The sequence below is a fragment of the Primulina eburnea genome, chromosome 18 (genome assembly GCF_022965805.1).
Source record: "Primulina eburnea isolate SZY01 chromosome 18, ASM2296580v1, whole genome shotgun sequence".
Classification (NCBI taxonomy): domain Eukaryota; kingdom Viridiplantae; phylum Streptophyta; class Magnoliopsida; order Lamiales; family Gesneriaceae; genus Primulina; species Primulina eburnea.
This window is the reverse complement of record NC_133118.1, coordinates 1,520,465-1,547,204: the sequence shown is the minus strand read 5'-3', so window position 1 is coordinate 1,547,204 and position 26,740 is coordinate 1,520,465. Positions and strand designations below refer to the sequence as shown.

The 26,740-nt window shown below is 35.8% G+C and overlaps 2 protein-coding genes across 2 annotated transcripts in view; one reads left to right on the top strand and one right to left on the bottom strand.

The window, feature by feature from the left end:
* The window catches only part of LOC140819432 (uncharacterized), a gene marked incomplete at its 3' end in the record, with an annotated part of 61,182 nt that overhangs the window by 29,233 nt on the left and 5,209 nt on the right, over positions 1–26,740 (top strand). The gene's annotated exons all lie outside the window — the stretch shown is intronic.
* LOC140820119 (peroxidase 60-like) lies at positions 1,825–2,952 on the bottom strand. Its single transcript, XM_073180442.1, has 4 exons — positions 2,689–2,952; positions 2,397–2,576; positions 2,168–2,327; positions 1,825–2,063 (listed from the first exon to the last, which is right to left on the bottom strand). Exons 1-4 carry the CDS (start codon positions 2,914–2,916, stop codon positions 1,825–1,827), a joined length of 807 nt encoding a protein of 268 aa, XP_073036543.1. The 5' UTR covers positions 2,917–2,952.

Sequence of the window (26,740 nt, the reverse complement as noted above, 5' to 3'; positions counted from 1 at the left end):
AAATGTTGTAATTCTTTTCTTCTAATTATTTTTTCCGACACTTATCGTCACTCGATATCTGTCCATGTGACAGTATGATTCGTTCATTTTAAATTACAATTATTAAAAAATTGATGCTTGAGAAACTAATGTATAATGCAGTTTGCTCACCATATATTTAAGTTGTCTGATTCGGTGCATGGTCATGGGGTTTAGAAATATTGTAGTAGTGTATATAGTGTTCTAAAAGGCCCCACCTTGGATCGTCTAGGCGTTATGCAGTTGACCACCACTCCGATTTTTAGACGGTTGATGTCTCTGGGTGTTATTAAATTAATCGATCGTCTAAACCTCCTAATTGCTGCTTAGGCGGCTCAAAATCCGCTTCAGAAGCCGCGTAGATTAATATATATTTTATTAATCTTTTAAAAAATATTATCTGATATATTTGTCCACAAATTTGTATCAAATAAAGATAAAGAGTATTTATGAATTTTGTTTTTGAATCAGATAAAGATGAATTATTGGAGAAATATTATCATGAACACAAAGAATTAGATATTTTGGCTAAAAAAAACTATCTAGGCAATCGCCTAAACATTTAGATGGTGGATGACCGCCAGTCCACCAGCCCACCACCTATCGTTTTTTAGAACACTAACTAGACGTGGATTTCAATCGAACCCTTTCTAAACAGGATGGATCAACAATTAATTTTTTTGTTTGACATCCAACTTTATAGTGTAGATTATTCGATGCTATAATTTTAAATTTCATATGGATTATGACAATAACATAAATTTTTTAGTTCTGTTACTGATTCTTTAATTGCAGTTATTACTTATTAATGGTACTGTCCATTAATGGTTTCAAGGAAATTACAAATAGTAACCATTTTCACTCAAATCTTTTAAACTGTGTAATGTGTTGTGAATCTTCATATCAAAGTGAAAATGGGAAGCATCGCAATCTTTATGTCTTCCATTCTTTTCTTTTCATTTTCATGGAGAGCTACATCCCAAGTCGAAGAGAGAAGAGTCTTTCTCAAATGCTTGTCACTCCAATCAACAGGTCGTGCTGAGATTATGCAAAATATTTACACCCCAGAGTCTTCTAAATACATGTCGCTCCTGGAATTGGCGTCACAAAATCCAAGATGGTTCAATTAGACTAGAGAAAGACCATTTCTAATCATGGCACCCCTCGAAGAAACTGATATTCAGGCTGCCATTCGCTGCAGCAAAAAGCTCGGTATCCAAATCAGGGTCAAGAGTGGTGGCCATGATTATGAAGGCCTCTCTGTCCACTCCAAGTCCCCTTTTGTCATGATTGATCTCACCAATCTGAACTCCATTGACGTTAATCTTACAGATGAAACGGTCTGGGTTCAGGCAGGGGCCACTTTGGGACAGTTATACTATCAGATCGCCAATAAGAGCAAGACTCATGCGTTCCCTGCAGGACTCTGCAAAGGCTTGGGCTTGGGGGGGCACATCAGCGGTGGAGGATTGGGAACAATGGTGAGGAAATACGGGCTTGCATCAGATAACGTGTGTGATGCTATTTTTATGGATGTCGATGGTTTCATCATGGATAGGAGCGCAATGGGAGAAGAAATATTTTGGGCTCTCAGGGCTGGTGGAGGAGCAAGTTTTGGTCCCCGAAAAGGTTACAGTTTTCTCCTTTCGTCGTAGACTGGATCTTGGAGATCTAAGTCTTCTCCAAAAGTGGCAAAACACCGCACATAAGCTCCCGAGAGATATCTTTATTCGAGTCCTCGTACAGAAAATAGGTAATGGTCGAGGGGACGCAAGTTTCGTCCAGGTGACTTATAACGGCATGTTTCTAGGGCCTGCTGCGCAACTGGTAAAACTGTTGAGAGAACAGTTCCCTGAATTCGGCCTGGAAAGCATTTTGATCCAGGTCCACGGTGTTCTCATCACTGTCTGAATCTTGTGGGCATCTCGCGAGTAGCGTGTCACGCAGCGTAGAATCCATGGTTGGGTCAGGCTCCCCTGTGTTCTGGAAGTTGTATAGACGATCCTGAAAAGTCGAACAACGAGCAACGCCGATGGTGTGACCGCCTACACACGACAGTTGGAGTCAAATATTGAATCTCATACAGAAGAAATATGAACAATTAATACTTTTAACGGAAATTAGTCGATGGCAACAAGTAGAAGTATACCTAGAAGATAAACCATGTCAGTGGGACTAAGGCCCTTCTCGCCAAAAACTTTGATCGAATCCGAGACAGATATTGAAGAAGCTGGCATATTCACATCAGTGGCGAAAGAGACGGTCCCATCCCGCCTCCCTGTCTGCACGGTGTATCGCCCTCCGCCACCCTGTATGATCATAAGCCATGAGACATTTATCATTCATGCATGCTTATGAAATATCTTATCTTTCATCACCAGGGAAACTGCATCTCTTGTGGCCATGACGATGATATCAGCACACGAAACGACCCCGGGGCAGACGGCTTCCACTGAGGATTTGGCGGCCTCGATAAGATCGTAACCTCGAATCATTCGATTAGACGATGATGTTTTCTCACTCTCGGGTCCGTCCAGCAGAATGGATGCATCGCATCCCTTGTTCGAAAATTATGATCATTATGCATGGTTTTTTAGATGATATAAAATTGAGAAATCACTTATCCAATTAAATAGTGATTGAGATATACTATTATATTGTTAATCTTACATGAATGAAACAATCGTGGAACTGCAAGCGAAGGAGAGCGGCAGCAACTGTGGGATCACTGTCGTAAAACGAGGCAACGACAGCTCCTACGGCGGCCTCAACGTCAACGTCTGCACATTTGCCATCGTAGAAGCCGACCTGAAGTGGTGGTGTGCCACCCTCCTCGCACCGCCCTCTCGAGGCGGCGCAAACCAGAAATGCCAAAGCCATGATGATTAATTTTGCCATGTTCTTTCTCACTGGAGTGGATTTGATTACTCTTTGGGTAGCTATTTATAATACAAATGGCCGTGAAGATGCATGCATGGAATTTGCTTGCATTTAATTTTTGGAAGTAATATTTGATAGGAACATAATATATAGAAAAAGACATGCCTAACACAAAGTAGCTAATGAAAGCAAAAGTATTATTCACAATAATTAACAATCATGTGAATATATAGAAAAAGGCCATATTATTGTAAACTAATGCACCTAAAGAAGGTTGGGTGGGTTTCAGCCCATGCTTCAATATATATTTTAATTAATAATAAATTTATACTATATATGTAATTTATTAAATTATTTTTCAAATGAAGCTCTCGTCCCTTTCTTCATGTCATTTTCTCATTCAAAGTTCTTTTTCAAGAGCTCCAAATGTTCAATTATTTGTATGGATTTTTGTGTTTCTTTAAATTAGATTTTGTTGTTTTTGAGTTTCTTGATTTCATTGATATGTGAAACCGTGGGATTTTTTGGAAATAGATGTGAAGTGGGCTTTAAATCAGTTATATGTCTTTTTTGCATTTTCTTATTTACTTGTGAAGTTTATAAATTTTGTTGGTTTTATTTAGGAAACGGAAATTTTTTCATTTTAAAGTTCTTTCATTTCTTTTATTATAATTAATGAGATAATTTTTGAGTGGTTCACGTTTTCAAGATGTACTCTATTATTTGAAATATCATATATATTTTTTATTCTGAGTATATTATAAGGATGTCGTCTATTGACAAAGAAAATTTAATATATTATATATACGAAACTTATAATTTTTTTAACAACCACAAACATTTTATTCAGAGTTAGTTTACTTGAAACATTATATCTTCAGTAGTTTATAATTTTTTTTTCACGTCAGTATATAATATACCAATATTGTAGTTACGATTAAACTTTTTGCAAGTATTTCTTAATTATAATTTAGTCTTTTATTATTTTTATTTTAAAATATTAAATTTATATCACTTTAACGATTAGTCGGCCCAGAGTTCAAAAAATTTCTGGCTACATCCCTGAAATTCCTTGAAATGATATGAACTAGATAGTGATGTCGATGAATATTTGACATTCATACCAGATTTTACAACATATAAAGAATATATATTACTATTTAAAAGAAATTTTGATGGATATAAAACTGTTCCGAGAATGTGAGGCTCATTTATCCTAATGACAATTAAATATCAAACAATAATTATTTGATTTAAAGCTGCAGCGGAAAAAATTTTAAAATACTTTAAAACGGACCTCAGAGCCTAGAAAAATTTCGGCATGATCTCCCCGTAAGTAGAACATCCCGAAAAACTCAAGCAACAGTTTATATCCAAATATACTCCAACTAGAGTCATTAAAACAAAAACCGAAGTCAAACAACCTATAGCCGCACTGGCCAGGAGTAAGCAGAAATTAAACTTACCAAATACTCACCAGATCATAAGAACCACAGAGTCGACTCAGAACATCACAAAAACAACCAAATATCACTACAGATACACGGGGCATCTCCCCGGAAAATAATCTATAATACAAGACTGAAACATACTCAAGACATACATATAGACTAACTGGGAGACTCCACTGAACATAACCAAGTAATCCAACCTCAATCCCGAGCTCCACTGGCGGAACCTCGGCCTGATGCTGCAAAACGACTCGGGAGATCTACCATGGTGCCCAATAGCAACCACATCAGCCCCGTTCTCCACCCCCCCACCCCAAAAAACAACTGAGGTTAGGATTCTTGTATGAAACAGTCCAACAATAACAACAATAAACATAAATCATGTATAATCATATAATAAAATGTAATATGTAATGCATGAAAGGCTCAACGAATAATCGGGATAACAGAAGCCAATAAATGGTACGATAACAACTGGAATAATGCTCGAGCAACAACACAGGGGAGCTACATCGTCATGTAGCTAAACCGCCCTGCCAAGTATGCGAGGTATGCTACAGCTGATACGATATAACAGGATGGCACAACAGAACGAACTAGATGACACAATCATAGCTCTCATCTCAAAAGGTTACACTAACCACGGGATTGTTCAATCACATCTACGGTCTCATGTGTATAGGTCTATCAGCCACAGTATGATCCCGAGATAAACAACAGTTCCAGATAACAATGGATATCAACAATAGGCTAACAAGAACGATAGGGCTCAACATGAATGTCATAACAGTTTGCCCTATGCTAAATGTCAATAATATGTCACAATAATAAACATATATCACAACGAAGACATTTAACAAATTACAACAGTCAACAAGTCATAGATACTATCAGTGCAACACAGAATGACAATTAAAAATGTTGAGGATCGAAGTTGAGTTTAGAGGGGGGGTGAATAAACTCTACTCGTTTTTTCTTTCTGATGAGGTACTAAAATCCTGTTAGGGATAGTAGTTTATCTTGTGTGTATACTTCCACCTGATTACAATAAAAAACGTGCGGAAACAATCTGATGAAGTAGTTGAAAGACAATAAAACAGTAGGAAACAGTTGTTTATGGAAGTTCGAAGATAAACTCTTCTACGTCTCCCCTTCTCCTGTTTCCAGAAGGTATAACTAAAAGACTTTAGATATTACAGTACAACTCTTGTACACACCCACTTCAGAAGGATTTACACCTTGGCCTTACTGAAACTCTTAGTTACTCAACTCACAAAAATACGAAACACAAAGTTCTGAAAAGACTCTTTTCAGATTACAAACTCTTCCTGATAAAGTAAGTGATGTAAAGATTGTGAAGAGTGTAAGAATCAGTAGCACGAGATGATCTTTCAAAAGATCAGATATAAGCTATGAAGCGTGTGCTACTTTTCTTTGAGTTGAACTTTAAGTACTCAAGGAATTTCGAGATTCGTCTGATAAGAGAGTAGCTTTGTTCCTTGAAAAATGATATTATGCGAAGTGTCGTGTCGTATAAGGATTTGATCCAAGTATATATAATCGACTGAGTTCAACGTTCACAATCAGAGTAAGTCTTCAGATAACTGATACAATCAGCTTTATTACCAAAAAAAGGTTCCTGCAGAAAAGCTATAAAACAATCAGTCTTGTTTTATAATTAATTGGGTAAAATGCATTAAATGACTCCGTATAGTATTTAATGCTGCAATTAATACTAGTACTAGGAACTTTTTAACGGTAACAATAAAGGTGGCAACGTTAGGAAACGTCCTCTACTGGATTTGTATTACTATCCTTTCTACTGGTTTAGTTTTATTAGATCAGCCACTTCTGATAAGCTATTCTACTTTTCTGGTCTGCTGGTCTGCTGGTCTGCGTTATCATCGCCACAATAAAATTCATTTCTAACAATTTCCCCTTTTGTGGTGATGCCAAAACCTAAACAGTAGAAAGTCGTTAAATAAAGCAGATAATCATTTAAACAAAAGGATAATGTCAATAAAGTATCAAGGTAAGTGATCAATCAGTTTCAATATCCCTGTAAATGATTTCTTCATTCTGAGGTTCTTGAAGTCTTCTGTTAGAAGGTTCAGCCTCATCTTCTGATTGCCTAGCTCCTGCTTGATCTCCTCTCTCTTCCCCCTTTTTGGCATCAGCGGCAATAACATGGGCGAATAGATCATTCAGTCTTCCGGATATGTTTTGAATGCCATCGGTTAACATCTCCAGATACGGAGTTTGAGCAGAGATGCGATTATCCAATGCAGTGATAGATTGATTTTGAGAGTCAATCTTGGCATCCATAAGTTCCACAGAAGTAGAGAGTGATCGGAAGAGATCATCATGCTCAGTGATTCGGTTAGTATATCAGTTTGAGCAAGAATCATGTTGCTGTGATTTCGCGCTATAGCTTGTCTGAACACGATGGCTTCTGCATGCATTCTCTTCATGTTTTCTGCTGTGTTATAAATGTGTTTCCCCATGCGATCTCTGAAAGATTGAGCGCCAGTGAATTCTGAAATGTTTTCACGGGACATTCGATTCACCAAATCAGATACGTTGTTGAGTTCCCTTTGCAGAGACTCAATCTGAAATTCCAAGTTAAAAGGATCTGATTCTGGGGAGGGAGTTCACTCAAGCATGCGTTGCTGCAACTCAATAAGACGAGAGTTCGTCTGAGTTGAAACAGCATGAGAGGTAGTCAATGCAGTAGAGACAATAGTAGTATCCACCAAAGTAGTAGAAGGACCAGGTTCTGCTGTGCTTTCTTCTGGAATTTTAGAAACAGTAGGTTCAGCAGCAACCATTGGAAGAGCAATTTCTTCAGTAGGAACGGCCAAGTCAGAGGCCAAAGTTTCTTCCGTTGGTGCAATAACAGCCTGTAAGTCTGATGGTTCTTCAGTAGAAGGTGCAGAAGGCTGATCCAGAAGAATGTGCATTTCTGCTTGATGAGCAGCAGAAAATATCTCTAAATTCGGCAATAAAGAAGTAGCATCTGGTTCTGCTATATGTTGCCCTGGGGTCGGAGAATCAGAAGGTGGCAATGAAGTAGCCGCAACTGCTTCCTGAGTAGTAGAAACTATTGGAACAATCGACTCAATGACTTCCTCAACTGAAGCCAGTTCATGCACGGATAGCAGTGATGAGGACGGAATGGGCCTTGTTGGAGAAGCAGGAGTACTAATAGCAGAAGTCTTTGGGGAGGCTGTAGTCCTTTCCTCAACTGTCTGAATTTGTTGAAAGTCTGGAACAAGGCCAATGTGATAAACAATAGGCTCGCCAAAGCCTTGTTCTTGAGCAATAAGTTGCTCATGCATCTGTTTTAACCTGTCAGATAGAATCACAATAACATTTTGATCTTGAACAGCAGTAGGAACAGTAGGATCAAAATTCGATTGAAGAACTTTCAGAACCGATTCTAGTTTCTGATATTTCAGCTGATCGAGGATGAAACTCCTTCTGCGCAAGGCCTCGATGATATTTTCTGTTTTTGCAAGCTGAAAAATTTTCTTCTCTGCATTCATCATTTTGGCATAGTTCCCTTTTGTCTTGAAGTAAGCAAAAGGATGAAACAGTCGGACAGTATGCCATTCATCAAAGAAATTCATGTCATCGTTTGCAGAGGTCTCAATTTCTGCTAGATGAAGATCAACGCCGGTGGTTATAGTGGTTTTGTGAAAAAAAACTGGTGGTTCTTCGATCATTTTTCCTTTGCCTTTGTCAGATGATGAAATAGGCACGATGGGTCGGAAAGCAGAAGACCCGCTTGTTGGTTCTCGAATTACTATTCCAGATGAAGGCTTGAAAACAGAAGCAGTAGAAGGTGCTGGAATAGATGCAGTAGCTAGTACGGTCGTAGCAGCAGTGGATCGAGCAGAAGGAACCACTTCTGGAAATACCTATCTGATAGGTACTTTCTCAATCTCAGACAGTGCTGCTGTCTTCTTGATTTTGAGAATGGTGCGCGGTTTATTCTTGGCTGGGGTTGGTACCGGTGGTTGAACATCAGCAGCAGACTCTTCTGATGCTGTTTTGTCTGAATCAGTCGAAATGATCACCTTTTGCTTTGTAATTTTCTTTCGAGGTTTTTGAACCTCAGAAACAGTTTCTCCAATTTCCTTTTTCAAGGCGACAAACTCCGCCACGGTTGGCTTAGGCCTTAAAGCAAGTACGTTTGCTGCATCAATCATGGTTACTCTAGCAGCATCTTGATCACTGGTAAAGGCGAAACCAACATCCTTGAGCATTGCGCTGATTTGAACAGCGAATCCAGAACTTCTCCTGACAACCATATCCTTCATAATTCTAAAGAGAAAATGACTCCAGTCCACTTTGATTCCCTTAGTGATGGCAATCATCACTTGAACCTTCTCCTTCGTCAACTTGTCGAAAGTGCCAGCTTTGATCAAAATAGCTTTTGCCACAATATCGGCCAGAATTTGATATTTTATTTTGAGTAATTTCTTGTGACAAGAAGGAGACACTTCTTCTCCAGAGGCTGAGAAAGAGCTGAGTGCAACAGACATATCTGTCTTTGAAATATCAGAAAGTTCAGAAGTACCTGAGAATGGAAGGAGGAAGGTTGCTCCCAAATGTGCGGCATCAATAGAGATAGATGCATCTCCTTGAGAATAAACAATCTTTCCTTCATGCACTGTTGCTTTAGCCTAAAATTCCAGGAGAGCATTTTTGTAAATCACTGCTGGCGCTTCCAGGAACTTTCTGAGTCCCGATTTCTCAATGTCTTGAAACATTTTAACGAGTTTCTCATCCTTGATGTTGAGAACAGAAGCAAAGTTTATTTGATAAGCGTTGAGAGTGTATGCTCCAGCCATTTCTGTATTCAGATAGAATCAGATAAATTTTGCAGTAGTTAGAGATGATAGAGAGAAAGCAGTAGCTGAATAACGATAGTTATGAAACAGTAAAGATGAAAATGTGAAATTTGAGATAAATATACAGCCGTCAAATAAACATAAAGACACGTGTCAGTATGTTTTTGGTTGAGTGTTTGAAAAGTTTTACAGAAACTGTCAGATATACGAATGATTTTGAAAATTTGAAAAAGGCGGGCTGTCCAGACGGTTACTAAAGAAATCAGAAGAGGATTTGTCGTTTTATGATAACATCTGCTGGAAGTTTCAGGGTGCTGAAATATTTGAGCACTATGACAAAAACCAGTAGACTTGTAGTTTTATCGAAAAGACAATCATCCTATCTGTTTTCTGAAAGAGGTGTCAAACTCTCAGTCTGACTAAGATACTGTTCCCCCTCGGTAAATGCAATTAATAAGTGGTCATTAAAGCGACAAGTGACTCTTGGCAATCTCTCAATCTGAACCGTTAAAACTGAACAGTTACTAGAGTCTTTGTTTCCTCTATAAATACCTGCACATCTTGAACGAAGTTAAACAAGTATAATCCAAAATGAAAACTCAAGTAAAAAGAGAGTTAGAGTCTGATCCAGGAGTCGAAGCAAAAAAGTTCAGAGAGAGGTTTGAGGATATCATTATTTACGTAATGATCCTTGAATCAAACTCCTGGAGCTGTAATGCCAACAATCAAAAGGATTTGTTGTTATTATGTAGTCTGAAATGCAGTATCGATCCTGTCCAGAGGCTCTCTAATGCAATCAGCGAGTGCTGGTGGATAGATGATACTGAAATTTTCAGTTTTGTCTTGGCAAGCCTTTTTCCAATATATTAGTGCTGACAAGACCCAAACTTGCCAGATTCTTGCAAGACCTAAGCTTGCTAGATTCTTTCTAAGCCTTTCTTGCTCGAATCTTTTCGAAGAAGACAATCTTTTTCCTGCTGAAGATACTACGATCTGCTGATATTACTGAAAGCAAAAGTTAAATGTAGAGTTACTGGTTAAGGAAGCACTTGTAGATCTACTGCTTTTATTTTTGCATTGTGTAATGTACTGAAATGGTTTCTAATAAAATTCCAGTTAGCGTATTTGACTTTTCCCTTCTGTTTTTCTGCAAATAACTTACTGTTATTTCAAAGCGATAAATAATTGAGTAAAAATAAGAATTAACTAGGATAACAAAAGATAATCAAGTTAAATCTATCAAACCAAGAGAGTTACGAAAGTAAGAAAACTTATTTTCTGGTAAGGGTTTTGTGAAGATATCTGCTGTTTGTTGATCAGTAGAAACATATTCCAGACGAATGTTCTTCTTCTGCACATGATCTCTAATAAAGTGATGTCTGATGTCTATGTGCTTCGTTCTGGAATGAAGTACTGGATTTTTTGTGATTGCAATTGCACTGGTATTGTCACAGAATATAGGTGATTCGGAGGCTTGAATTCCATCGTCTCTTAACTGTTTTTGAATCCACAATATCTGAGAGCAGCAGCTTCCAGCAGACAGATATTCTGCTTCTGCAGTAGATGTGGCTATGGAAGTCTGCTTCTTGCTAAACCAGGATATCAACCTATCACCAAGAAATTGACAAAAACCACTCGTGCTTTTTCGGTCTAGTTTGCAACCTGCATAATCAGCATCTGAATATCCAATAAGATTTAACGATGAATCATTGGGATACCATAAGCCGACATTTTAAGTTCCTTTCAAGTACTTCAAAATACGTTTAGCAGCAATATAATGAGATTGTTTGGGGTTAGATTGAAATCTAGCACAAATACAAACAGCAAACATGATATCTGGTCTACTGGCAGTTAAGTATAATAAAGAACCAATGAGACAGCGATACTGAGTTACCTCTACTGGAATACCACTTTCATCTTTATCAAGTTTAATAGATGAGCTCATTGGAGTAGAAGCAGCAGAGCATGCTTCCATTCCGAAATTTTTCAGAAGCTCCTTGGTATACTTGGCTTGATTTATAAAGATTCCAGTCTCCAGTTGCTTAATCTGTAATCCTAAGAAGAATGTTAATTCTCCCATCATACTCATCTCGAATTTATCCTGCATCAATTTTCCAAACTTTGCACATAATTTGGGGTTAGTTGACCCAAAAATGATATCATAAACATAGATCTGTACTAAAAGAGTATGCTTATTCTTGACTAAGGTAAACAAAGTTTTATCTACTGCCCCAATGGTAAAGTCATGATCAATAAGAAACTGTGATAGAGTGTCATACCATGCTCTAGGTGCCTGTTTTAGACCATATAATGCTTTGTGTAATTTAAATACATGATGAGGTGAGAAATGATCGATAAAACCTGGAGGTTGCTCGACGTAGACTTCTTCTTGTAGGAGACCATTCAGAAAAGCACTTTTCACATCCATTTGATATACTTTGAAATTCTTGAAAGCAGCAAAGGCTAAGAATATTCTAATTGCTTCGAGCCTTGTTACTGGTGCGTAGGTCTCATCAAAGTCTATTCCTTCTTCTTGTCTGAAACCTTGAGCTACCAATCTTGCTTTATTTCTCACCACTGTGCCTTTTTCATTGAGTTTGTTTCTAAATTCCCACCGAGTACCAATGACAGCTTGGTGAGATGGTCTAGGTACTAGAAACCAAACTTCATTTCGTTTGAATTGATTCAGCTCTTCTTGCATTGGCTTCAATCCAACTAGGATCCAGAAGAGCTTCTTCAATTTTCTTTGGTTCATCCTGAGATATAAAAGCAGCATGCATATATTCATTAAGCATTTGCCTTCTGGTTCTCAAAGGCGCTGCTGGATTACCAATAACCAATGATGGAGGATGAGATTTTCTCCAGATAAAAGGATTTAAATGGACATCTTCCTGATTTGATATGTTAAGATTGTTCTCTACAGAACCAGTAGTAGGTTCTAGGGTATCTTCTGCTGGTATTGGTAGATCCAAAGTCTGTACTTCTGGTTCCACTATTGGAATGTCTGGTTCTGGATTTTGAAGATCCTTGATGTTTGCTTCTACATCATCTTCACTGTCAATTTCCAAATGAATCATGTCTAACCTCTTACTTAAATCAGATATGTTAGAAATTTCAGCACTGCTGTCTTCATCGAAGACAACATGAATCGATTCTTCAACATTAAGAGTTCTATTGTTGAAGATTCTAAAGGCTTTGCTTACAGCAGAGTAGCCAAGAAATATTCCAGCATCTGATTTAGAATCAAATGCAGTTAAATGATTTTTGCCATTATTTAGTACAAAACATTTGCAACCAAACACATAAAAATAAGATACGTTAGGCTTCTTCCCTTTCCATATTTCATAAGGAGTCTGATTATGTGACGTCTCGAAAATTTGAGGTCCACATGAACCACGTGCGTGCAAGTTATTAAATTCCTTATGTATTTTATTAAATGATTTTAATGCATGCTTATTTTATGAATCGGTGTTTTAATTCATGATTTATGAATTTTCATTATTTTAAATTATTATGCGTTTAGTGGGTACACGTTAAAATGTTTTCTTGAGTTTCATGATTCAGGCGAATATTCGATGCGGGATCGCGAGGAAAAAATCGGTGACGATGTTGGCAATTTTAATGTGGTATTTTATTTTAAGTTAAGATGGACATTTTAAATAATTTATTTAGTTTAGCATTTTAAAGCTTTATTTATGTATTTAGCAATTTAAGAGTTTAGAACTTTTAAAATTAGTGTGTAATTATTTTAAATAAGGAGTTTGATTAAAGTAGTGTGTGTTAACTTTTAATTAGTTAATTTAGCACTAATTTATCCCTAATTAAAACCCACACACACACGTTTTATTCACCCACACACACTTACACGTTTTTACACACACCTGAAACCCTTAACACACACACACACACACCTACACATTCAGATTTTATATTTTTTTAAAAGAGAAAAACCTAGGGTTCCTCAAGCTAGAGCAGCCGCCCCTTCCCTCTTCGATTTCCAGCAACTTTTCGTGTGTTTCCTTTGAGGATTTTAGTGCCCCGTTCGTTCCGGATCAACCTCGCATCCCTCCCCGCTTCGGTATCGTTGTCACGGTATTTTCGAATATCAAAAGGCACGTATATTATGTTCTTGATGCATCGATCATGTCATATTATGCGTGCGTTGTTATTTATGCGTAAAACCATGTGTATGTTGTGTAGAAGTTTGAGCAATCACGTTTAAATCGCTTTCGGAGTCCTTTTTAGATCTAAAAATCCCGTTTTTACTGTTCTGGTCGAAACTGCGAATTTTCAATCGAGATTTTGAGAAAACTGTCAACTAGAAAATTGTATAACTTTTCGATGCCTTCGATTTGATATAAAATTCGAGATTTTTGGATGAAAATTGAGTGAGTTATGACGTTTTTCGTGGGACTGCTCAAGCTGCGACTTTTATGTAAAATGTGTTCTTGAAGTTATTTGTTGCAGGCTTCGTTGGACATCGCCGGGCTGGTGCTACTGCATTTATATATGTTACTAGATGTATTTAGGTGTTATTTGGTGGTTCGTTCGGGTCGGGTTTGGCTTGGGATGTAATAGAAGTCGTAGGAAGCTAAACGATGCCTAATTACGAGTTATTGTTGTGTTGGAATTAATTGTTGATGCTTAGGGACGTTTGGGGCGTTTTTATGGGTTTGAATCAATGTAATAACGTCCTAGGATGAGTCTAGAGATGTTGGTTCATGGTCCTTAGGATTGGATTGAATGTGTGAAAGGTTAAGTTAGTGAATTTTCGTGAGTTTGCAAGTCCAGAGGGTACCCGGACCTCTTCCCGGACCCCGGCACGGAGTCCGTGTCCTCTTTCCTTCAAAAATACGAATTTCCAGAGCCTACCCGGACCCGTACACGGACCCCTACACGGGGTCCGTGTACACCCTTTTTAAAAAAAAAAAAATTTAAAATTTTTTTTTTTTTTTTTTGGATTTGCTTCGGGGTTTTATATCATGGTTTAGCACCTTGGTTAAAATTTATTTATGTAAAATATAAGATTTGTTTTGTGGTTTTATGCCATAGTTTAGTACGATGATTATGCGAGGTCAAGTCCTGAGCGAACTAGAATGTCATAAGCTACTTATTCACTTTGGTGGTGAGCTCGAGTACCTACGTCTAAGACATGCAAGTTAAGTATTTAAAAATTCATGTTAGTATGTGCAACAACGACCCCGATCGCAGTCCAACGAATCCCTCAACGCCAAGCAAGTAAGTATGTATGACGTGCAAAGAAAATGTTTTAAGTTTTTTTGAGGTATGCTAAATGTCTTGTGACCAAATTATGAATGAGTTTGGAAGTCGGTGAACGTGGCCGAGGACCAATCCGCCCGTTAAATTATGAACGGGTTAGATCGTGGTTGGAAAGCTTTAAATTATGAACGGGGACCAACCAGCCCGTTAAATTATGAACGGGGATCTCATGTATGTGGCAGTGGATACGTCCCTGTCAGCCCAGTACTGTGGTTTGTCTGATCAGATATTTATTATGTTAAGGGTCACTTGCTTTGAAACATGCCTCTACGCAAAATGATGAAGTTATGTATGTTCAAGTATGCAGTATGTTTATGAAAGTTTATGTTGATGGCACGTCTAGTTATGTACGTACGTATGTTCAAGTTTATTATGCAAGTTCAAGTTCCAAGTATGTATGTCATATTTTCAAGTTGCATGTGGTTTTATTACGTATTACTCGTTATTTCCAGTTTATACGTATTGAGTCTTTAGACTCACTAGACTTGGTCGATGCAGGTAAGTATGTTGTTGAGGAGACAGGAGGTGGCGACCAAGGGGCAGACTTGGACTGAGCGGGAGGCTAAACCCGAGGACCGCAATGTTTAAGTTTATGCAAAAGTTAAATTACTCTGATTCTATGTTTGATGCGAGATGTTTTGAGAAAACTTTTCTTTTAACGAAATCTTTATTGGGAATGGATGATGTAGTGACGACCGTATTGATTTTATTTTCGTATTTAAGAAAATTTTTAATTTTTCCGCAAATTTTGAGTATGAAAAGTACGGTACGTTACAGATTATGTCTTTTGTTGACCATAGATCTGTTTTGCGTGTAACAAGCAGTATTGATAGCTTCAGCCCAGAAGCGCTGAGAAATGTCTGCATCTGCTAGCATTGTTCTAGCTGCTTCTTTTAGAGTTCTATTTCTCCTCTCAGCTACTCCGTTTTGTTGAGGTGTTCTGGCAGCTGAATATTCATGATGAATCCCCTGTTCATTCAAATATAACTCAAGATACTTGTTAGTGAACTCAGTACCCCGATCACTTCTGATTTTAATGATGGTAGTAGATTTTTCATTTTGAATCCTTTTCAGAAGCTTGATCAAGAGGCTACTGGTTTGATCTTTTCCTGCGAGAAATATTACCCAAGTAAATCTAGAAAAATCATCAATAACAACAAGAATATATTTCATTCCCCCTAAGCTCGTGATGGGGATTGGACCAAATAGATCCATATGCAGTAGTTCCAGACATCTTGAAGTTGATTTGCTATCTTTGGTCTTGAAACTGGATCTTATCTGTTTCCCAAGCTGACAAGCAGAACAAACATGATTTTTAACGAAATTAATATCAGGTAATCCATCAACCATATTCTGCTTCTTGAGATAATTGATTGACTTGAAATTCAGATGATTCAATTTCTTGTGTCATAGCCAGTGTTTATTGCTAAGAGAAGCAACTAAGCATGTAGGAGTATTGACATGATTAGAGTTCCAAGAGACTCTGTAAGTGTTGCCTTCTCTTTTTCCGGTTAACACAGTAGTTTCAGCAGAATTTCTAACTATACATGAATGCTTCTGAAAGGCTACAGAATAACCATTATCACATAGTTGACTAATGCTGATTAGATTGTAACAAAGATTGTCAACTAATAACACATCATTAATAGTTATGTTACCATGGATAATCTTACCCTTACCCATGGTTTTACCTTTTGAGTTGTCTCCAAAAGTTATCTTTGGTCCAGTACAACTTACTATCTCGGAAAGTAGGTTTTTCTGTCCAGTCATGTGTCTGGAACATCCACTGTCCAGATACCATGTAGAGTTACTGACTTCTGCTTTCTCCTGCTGTTCCTGCAAACATAAATTTTAGTATCTGGTACCCAAATCTATTTGGGTCCAAGCCTTATCAGTCCTTTGGGGACCCACATTTGTATAATTCTTGGTGACCTTGTACTTCGGGTATCCAAAGATGTACGTGCAATAGAAGGTCTGTTATTTCTAACAGTATGCATATTAAAATGTTGTTCCTCTCTTCTGTTTCTGTTTTCCAGTCTGTATCTCTTCTGAACAGCTTTAGAGTTGTAGTACTGGTAGTTTTTAACCTTCATAGGATATTGTCTTCCAGAGTTGAATTCTTTTCTGAATCTAGAACTCTGGTCAACTTTTTCCTTAGGTTTAACGTAACCCAGACCATAGTGCATTCTTCTGTTCGTCTGATTTACATTCCTTTCAACTGAAGCAGTAGGTATTTCTGGTTCCTGTACCACGCTGGATTTCACAAAGTGAATGTATTTCCCTTTGCACATATCCAGCGTTGGCTTAGTATTCGTTTCAGAAGTGCCTTCATTATTACAAAAACCGAGACCATTTCTATCTCCTGACTGTTTTTGTAATTCTTGCATCTTTTCCAATGAAACAGAAGACTTGTTCCAAGCATTCACCAGTAGCGACAACTTCTGGTTTTCAGAAAGCACCTTCTGATAATCTGCTTTGGCTCTTTCATTCTCAGTTATTAATTTACTCATCTTAACTTGTAAATCATTACAGCTGTCTACTTGCAAGCAAGTTAACTTACTGTTCTGATTCTTTAAGTTCTGATTTTCGATCTTAACTTCTTCAAATGATTGAGAAAGTCTGGAATAATCTTTTACCATTTCATGTAGTGCATCAATCAAATCAGTTCGTGTAAATTCATTAGAGTCAAAATCAAATACCTCTCCAGATGTCGAGGTTGAGTCATTGTCTGCCATGAGAAATTTGATTTCTTCTTCATCACTGTCACTGGAATGACTTTCTGAGTCAGATGACTCAGAACTAGAGTCCGCCCATTTGGATTTGCTTACTTCGGCAATCATTGCTTTTCGATCTCTTCTAGACTTTTTGTCATTTCTCTTGTGGTCCTTTCTCTTTTGGTCATCCTTCTTTGGTTTAGGACAATCTGCAATGAAGTGACCTATCTTTCCACAATTAAAACATCCCATATCACCAGATGGTGAATCTTTCTTGAAGTTGCGATTGGGACCCTGATAGGTTCGATGGTTCTTCTTCATGAACCTGGAGAATTGCTTTACAAATAAGAACATAGCATCACTACTGATTTGTTCAGCAGTCTTCTCCAATGTATTGTCAATGATCACAGTCGGTAATGCCTGAGGTACAACTGCAGCAGCAGTAGAAGAGGTAGTGACAGTAGCAGTAAAAGCAGTAGCAGTAGCAGCAAGAGCCTTGGTGGGTAGGCTTGAAGGCTCTTCTCCACTTCTCACTTCCAATTCAAACTCGTAGGCTTTCAGATCTGCAAATAAGTCGTGCAGTTCCAACTTGTTCAAGTCTTTGGATACTCTCATATCCATTGTTTTAACATCCCATTCTCTGGGTAAAGCTCTCATTACTTTGAGGGCTATTTCTCTGTTGTTATACTCTTTACCCAGAGCTGTTAGCTCATTTACCAGGCTGCTGAATCTTTCATCAAACTCGTTTAGAGTTTCACCAGCTCTCATTTTTAGATTTTCGAACTTCTGCATTGCTACAGACAGTTTGTTTTCTTTCGTTTGCTCATTTCCTTCACATATCTGGATGAGCTTCTCCCAAATATCTTTTGCAGTAGACCACATTTTGATCATGCTAAAAGTGTTCTTGTCAAGAGTTTTATACAATATATCCTTCGCCACATTGTCAAGATTGGCCTTCTTCTTATCTTCACTGGTCCATTCACTTCTTGATTTTTCGACCATCTGTGGTGCACCGTCAGTAATAGCAACAGCTGTGTTAGGCTTTAAAATTTTCAGTGGACCATCTGTGATAACATACCACATGTCATCATCTTGTGCTGCAAGATGAGCTTGCATTCTTATCTTCCAGTCATCAAAATCTTCCTTAGAGAACATAAGAATCTTGCTGAAGTGTGCCATTTGTTGTAGTTTTTCACAAACAAGAATAACCCGCTCTGATACCAATTGTTGAGGATCGAAGTTGAGTTTAGAGGGGGGGTGAATAAACTCTACTCGTTTTTTCTTTCTGATGAGGTACTAAAATCCTGTTAGGGATAGTAGTTTATCTTGTGTGTATACTTCCACCTGATTACAATAAAAAACGTGCGGAAACAATCTGATGAAATAGTTGAAAGACAATAAAACAGTAGGCAACAGTTGTTTATGGAAGTTCGAAGATAAACTCTTCTACGTCTCCCCTTCTCCTGTTTCCAGAAGGTATAACTAAAAGACTTTGGATATTACAGTACAACTCTTGTACACACCCACTTCAGAAGGACTTACACCTCGGCCTTACTGAAACTCTTAGTTACTCAACTCACAAAAATGCGAAACACAAAGTTCTGAAAAGACTCTTTTCAGATTACAAACTCTTCCTGATAAAGTAAGTGATGTAAAGATTGTGAAGAGTGTAAGAATCAGTATCACGAGATGATCTTTCAAAAGATCAGATATAAGCTATGAAGCGTGTGCTACTTTTCTTTGAGTTGAACTTTAAGTACTCAAGGAATTTCGAGATTCGTCTGATAAGAGAGTAGCTTTGTTCCTTGAAAAATGATATTATGCGAACTGTCGTGTCGTATAAGGATTTGATCCAAGTATATATAATCGACTGAGTTCAACGTTCACAATCAGAGTAAGTCTTCAGATAACTGATACAATCAGCTTTATTACCAAAAAAAGGTTCCTACAGAAATGCTATAAAACAATCAGTCTTGTTTTATAATTAATTGGGTAAAATGCATTAAATGACTCCGTATAGTATTTAATGCTGCAATTAATACTAGTACTAGGAACTTTTTAACGGTAACAATAAAGGTGACAACGTTAGGAAACGTCCTCTACTGGATTTGTATTACTATCCTTTCTACTGGTTTAGTTTTATTAGATCAGCCACTTCTGATAAGCTATTCTACTGTTCTGGTCTGCTGGTCTGCTGGTCTTAGTTATCATCGCCACAATAAAATTCATTTCTAACAAAAAATAATTTATGTTTTACCGTCGTATGTTACCGAGTTGTAACATACCTATACCAACTTGACAATCCAATATCGACTTTACTTCGAGACTCTCGACCTAAACAAAACAACTATAAGCCGATCAAGAAAACTACCTTCCATACCAATGTCCGATTTGGCACAAAAGAGCATAAAATTCGTATCTCGCTCAATATTAACTCAAATAAATATCCGCCAATTGAAAATGAAAGAAAATCAATTATCTAAGTTTTTCCTGTTGAAACCATATTCAAATTCCCAATTTGAATATGGTTTTTTGAATTGCCAATTTGAATTGCTTGATTTCATTGATATGTGAAACCGAGAATTTTTTGGAAATAGATGTGAAGTGGGCTTTAAATTAGTTATATGTCTTTTTTGCATTTTCTTATTTACTTGTGAAGTTTATAAATTTTGTTGGTTTTATTTAGGAAACGGAAATTTTTGCATTTTAAAGTTCTTTCATTTCTTTTATCATAATTAATGAGATAATTTTTGAGTGGTTCACGTTTTCAAGATGTACTCTATTATTTGAAATATCATATATATTTTTTATTCTGAGTATATTGTAATGATGTGGTCTATTGACAAAGAAAATTTAATATATTATATATACGAAACTTATAATTTTTTTAACAACCACAAACATTTTATTCAGAGTTAGTTTACTTGAAAAATTATATCTTCAGTAGTTTATAATTTTTTTCACGTCAGTATATAATATACCAATATTGTAGTTACGATTAAACTTTTTGCAAGTATTTCTTAATTATAATTTAGTCTTTTATTATTTTTATTTTAAAATATTAAATTTATATCACTTTAACGATTAGTCGGCCCAGAGTTCAAAAAATTTCTGGCTACATCCCTGAAATTCCTTGAAATGATATGAACTAGATAGTGATGTCGATGAATATTTGACATTCATACCAGATTTTACAACATATAAAGAATATATATTACTATTTAAAAGAAATTTTGATGGATATAAAACTGTTCCGAGAATGTGAGGCTCATTTATCCTAATGACAATTAAATATCAAACAATAATTATTTGATTTAAAGCTGCAGCGGAAAAATTTTAAAATACTTTAAAACGGACCTCAGAGCCTAGAAAAATTTCGACATGATCTCCCCGTAAGTAGAACATCCCGAAAAACTCAAGCAACAGTTTATATCAAAATATACTCCAACTAGAGTCATTAAAACAAAAACCGAAGTTAAACAACCTATAGCCGCACTGGCCAGGAGTAAGCAGAAATTAAACTTACCAAATACTCACCAGATCATAAGAACCACAGAGTCGACTCAGAACATCACAAAAACAACCAAATATCACTACAGATACACGGGGCATCTCCCCGGAAAATAAACTATAATACAAGACTGAAACATACTCAAGACATACATATAGACTAACTGGGAGACTCCACTGAACATAACCAAGTAATCCAACCTCAATCCCGAGCTCCACTGGCGGAACCTCGGCCTGATGTTGCAAAACGACTCGGGAGATCTACCATGGTGCCCAAATAAAAAACAACTGAGGTTAGGATTCTTGTATGAACAGTCCAAAAATAACAACAATAAATATAAATCATGCATAATCATATAATAAAATGTAATATGTAATGCATGAAAGGCTCAACGAATAATCGGGATAACAGAAGCCAATAAATGGTACGATAACAACTAGAATAATGCTCGAGCAACAACACAGGGGAGCTATAACACAAATGGTCGTGAAGATGCATGCATGGAATTTGCTTGCATTTAATTTTTGGAAGTAATATTTGATAGGAACAGAATATATAGAAAAAGGCATGCCTAACACAAAGTAGCTAATGAAAGCAAAAGTATTATTCACAATAATTAACAATCATGTGAATATATAGAAAAATGCCATATTATTGTAAATTAATGCACCTAAAGAAGGTTGGGTGGGTTTCAGCCCATGCTTCAATATATATTTTAATTAATAATAAATTTATACTATATATGTAATTTATTAAATTAGTTTTCAAATGAAGCTCTCTTCCCTTTCTTCATGTCATTTTCTCATTCAAAGTTCTTTTTCAAGAGCTCCAAATGTTCAATTATTGTATGGATTTTTGTGTTTCTTTAAATTAGATTTTGTTGTTTTTGAATTGCTTGATTTCATTGATATGTGAAACAGTGGTATTTTTTGGAAATAGATGTGAAGTGGTCTTTAAATTAGCTATATGTCTTTTTTGTGTTTTCTTATTTACTTGTGAAGTTTATAAATTTTGTTGGTTTTATTTAGGAAACGGAAATTTTTTCATTTTAAAGTTCTTTCATTTCTTTTATTATAATTAATGAGATAATTTTTGAGTGGTTCACGTTTTCAAGATGTACTCTATTATTTGAAATATCATATATATTTTTTATATTGAGTATATTGTAAGGATGTCGTCTATTGACAAAGAAAATTTAATATATTATATATTCGAAACTTATAATTTTTTTAACAACCACAAACATTTTATTCATTGTTAGTTTACTTAAAACAATATATCTTCAGTAGTTTATAATTTTTTTTTCACGTCAATATATAATATACAAATTTTGTAGTTACGATTAAACTTTTTGCAAGTATTTCTTAATTATAATTTAGTCTTTCATTATTTTTATTTTAAAATATTAAATTTATATCACTTTAACGATTAGTCGGCCCAGAGTTCAAAAAATTTCTGGCTACATCCCTGAAATTCCTTGAAATGATATGAACTAAATAGTGATGTCGATGAATATTTGACATTCATACCAGATTTTACAACATATAAAGAATATATATTACTATTTAAAAGAAATTTTGATGGATATAAAACTGTTCCGAGAATGTGAGGCTCATTTATCCTAATGACAATTAAATATCAAACAATAATTATTTGATTTAAAGCTGCAGCGGAAAAAGTTTTAAAATACTTTAAAACGGACCTCAGAGCCTAGAAAAATTTCGGCATGATCTCCCCTTAAGTAGAACATCCCGAAAAAATCAAGCAACAGTTTATATCAAAATATACTCCAACTAGAGTCATTAAAACAAAAACCGAAGTCAAACAACCTATAGCCGCACTGGCCAGGACTAAGCAGAAATTAAACTTACCAAATACTCACCAGTTCATAAGAACCACAGAGTCGACTCAGAACATCACAATAACAACCAAATATCACTACAGATACACGGGGCATCTCCCCGGAAAATAAACTATAATACAAGACTGAAACATACTCAAGACATACATATAGACTAACTGGAAGACTCCACTGAACAGAACCAAGTAATACAACCTCAATCCCGAGCTCCACTGGCAGAACCTCGGCCCCATGCTGCAAAACGACTCGGGAGATCTACCATGGTGCCCAATAGCAACCACATCAGCCCCGTTCTCCAACCCCCCCCCCCCCCCCCCCCCCAAGAAAACAACTGAGGTTAGGATTCTTGTATGAAACAGTCCAACAATAACAACAATAAACATAAATCATGCATAATCATATAATAAATGTAATATGTAATGCATGAAGGCTCAACGAATAAACGGGATAACAGAAGCCAATAAATGGTACGATAACAACTGGAATAATGCTCGAGCAACAACACAGGGGAGCTACATCGTCATGTAGCTAAACCGCCCTGCCAAGTATGCGAGGTATGCTACAGCTGATACGATATAACAGGATGGCACAACAGAACGAACTAGATGACACAATCATAGCTCTCATCTCAAAAGGTTACACTAACCACGGGATTGTTCAATCACATCTACGATCTCATGTGTATAGGTCTATCAGCCACATTATGATCCCGAGATAAACAACTGTGCCAGATAACAATGGATATCAACAATAGGCTAACAAGAACGATAGGACTCAACATGAATGTCATAACAGTTTGCCCTATGCTAAATGACAATAATATGTCACAATAATAAACATATATCACAACGAAGACATTTAACAAATTATAACAGTCAAGAAGTCATAGATACTATCAGTGCAACACAGAATGAAAATTAAAAATAAATTATGTTTTACCGTCGTATGTTATGTTACCGAGCTGTAACATACCTATACCAACTTGACAATCCAATATCGATTTTACTTCAAGACTCTCGATCTAAACAAAACAACAATAAGCCGATCAAGAAAACTACATTCCGTACTAATGTCCGATTTGGCACAAAAGAGCATAAAATTTGTATCTCGCTCAATATTAACTCAAATAAATATCCGTCAATTGGAAATGAAAGAAAATCAATTATCTAAGTTTTTCCTGTTGAAACCATATTCAAATTCCCAATTTGAACATGGTTTTTTGAATTGCCAATTTGAATTGCTTGATTTCATTGATATGTAAAACCGTGGATTTTTTGGAAATAGATGTGAAGTGGGCTTTAAATTAGTTATACGTCTTTTTTGCATTTTCTTATTTACTTGTGAAGTTTATAAATTTTGTTGGTTTTATTTAGGAAACGGAAATTTTTGCATTTTAAAGTTCTTTCATTTCTTTTATCATAATTAATGAGATAATTTTTGAGTGGTTCACGTTTTCAAGATGTACTCTATTATTTGAAATATCATACATATTTTTTATTATGAGTATATTGTAAGGATGTCGTCTATTGACAAAGAAAATTTAATATATTATATATACGAAACTTATAATTTTTTTAACAACCACAAACATTTTATACAGAGTTAGTTTACTTGAAACATTATATCTTCAGTAGTTTATAATTTTTTTTTTCACGTCAGTATATAATATACCAATATTGTAGTTACGATTAAACTTTTTGCAAGTATTTCTTAATTATAATTTAGTCTTTTATTATTTTTATTTTAAAATATTAAATTTATATCACTTTAACGATTAGTCGGCCCAGAGTTCAAAAAATTTCTGGCTACATCCCTGAAATTCCTTGAAATGATATGAACTAGATAGTGATGTCGATGAATATTTGACATTCATACCAGATTTTACAACATATAAAGAATATATATTACTATTTAAAAGAAATTTTGATGGATATAAAACTGTTCCAAGAATGTGAGGCTCATTTATCCTAATGACAATTAAATATCAAACAATAATTATTTGATTTAAAGCTGCAGCGGAAAAAGTTTTAAATACTTTAAAACAGACCTCAGAGCCTAGAAAAATTTCTGCACGATCTCCCCGTAAGTAGAACATCTCGAAAAACTCAAGCAACAGTTTATATCAAAATATACTCCAACTACAATCATTAAAACAAAAACCGAAGTCAAACAACCTATAGCCGCACTGGCCAGGACTAAGCAGAAATTAAACTTACCAAATACTCACCAGATCATAAGAACCACATAGTCGACTCAGAACATCACAAAAACAACCAAATATCACTACAGATACACGGGGCATCTCCCCGGAAAATAAACTATAATACAAGACTGAAACATACTCAAGACATACATATAGACTAACTGGAAGACTCCACTGAACAGAACCAAGTAATCCAACCTCAATCCCGAGCTCCACTGGCAGAACCTCGGTCCCATGCTGCAAAACGACTCGGGAGATCTACCATGGTGCCCAATAGCAACCACATCAGCTCCCTTCTCCCCCCCTCTCCCACAGAAAACAACTGAGGTTAGGATTCTTGTATGAACAGTCCAAAAATAACAACAATAAACATAAATCATGCATAATCATATAAAAAAATGTAATATGTAATGCATGAAAGCTCAACGAATAATCGGGTTAACAGAAGCCAATAAATGGTACGATAACAACTGGAATAATGCTCGAGCAACAACACATGGGAGCTACATCGTCATGTAGCTAAACCGCCCTACCAAGTATGCGAGGTATGCTACAGCTGATACGATATAACAGGATGACACAACAGAACGAACTAGATGACACAATCATAGCTCTCATTTCAAAAGGTTAAACTAACCACGGGATTGTTCAATCACATCTACGGTCTCATGTGTATAGGTCTATCAGCCACATTATATTATCATCCCGAGATAAACAACAGTGCCAGATAACAATGGATATCAACAATAGGCTAACAAGAACGATAGGGCTCAACATGAATGTCATAACAGTATGTCCTATGCTAAATGCCAATAATATGTCACAATAACAAACATATATCACAACGAAAACATTTAACAAATTACAACAGTCAACAAGTCATAGATACTATCAGTGCAACACAGAATGACAATTAAACATAATTTATGTTTTACCGTCGTATGTTACCGAGCTGTAACATATCTATACCAACTTGACAATCCAATATCGACTTTACTTCAAGACTCTCGACCTAAACAAAACAACGATAAGCCGATCAAGAAAACTACATTCCATACCAATGTCCGATTTGGCACAAAAGAGCATAAAATTCGTATCTCTCTCAATATTAACTCAAATAAATATCCGTCAATTGGAAATGAAAGAAAATCAATTATCTAAGTTTTTCCTGTTGAAACCATATTCAAATTCCCAATTTGAATATGGTTTTTTGAATTGCCAATTTGAATTGCTTGATTTCATAGATATGTGAAACCGTGGGATTTTTTGGAATTAGATGTGAAGTGGGCTTTAAATTAGTTATATGTCTTTTTTGCATTTTCTTATTTACTTGTGAATTTTATAAATTTTGTTGGTTTTATTTAGGAAACGGAAATTTTTGCATTTTAAAGTTCTTTCATTTCTTTTATCATAATTAATGAGATAATTTTTGAGTGGTTGACGTTTTCAAGATGTACTCTATTATTTGAAATATCATATATATTTTTTATTCTGAGTATATTGTAAGGATGTCTTCTATTGACAAAGAAAATTTAATATATTATATATACGAAACTTATAATTTTTTTAACAACCACAAACATTTTATACAGAGTTAGTTTACTTGAAACATTATATCTTCAGTAGTTTATAATTTTTTTTCACGTCAGTATATAATATACCAATATTGTAGTTATGATTAAACTTTTTGCAAGTATTTCTTAATTATAATTTAGTCTTTTATTATTTTTATTTTAAAAAATTAAATTTATATCACTTTAACGATTAGTCGGCCCAGAGTTCAAAAAATTTCTGGCTACATCCCTGAAATTCCTTGAAATGATATGAACTAAATAGTGATGTCGATGAATATTTGACATTCATACTAGATTTTACAACATATAAAGAATATATATTACTATTTAAAAGAAATTTTGATGGATATAAAACTGTTCCGAGAATGTGAGGCTCATTTATCCTAATGACA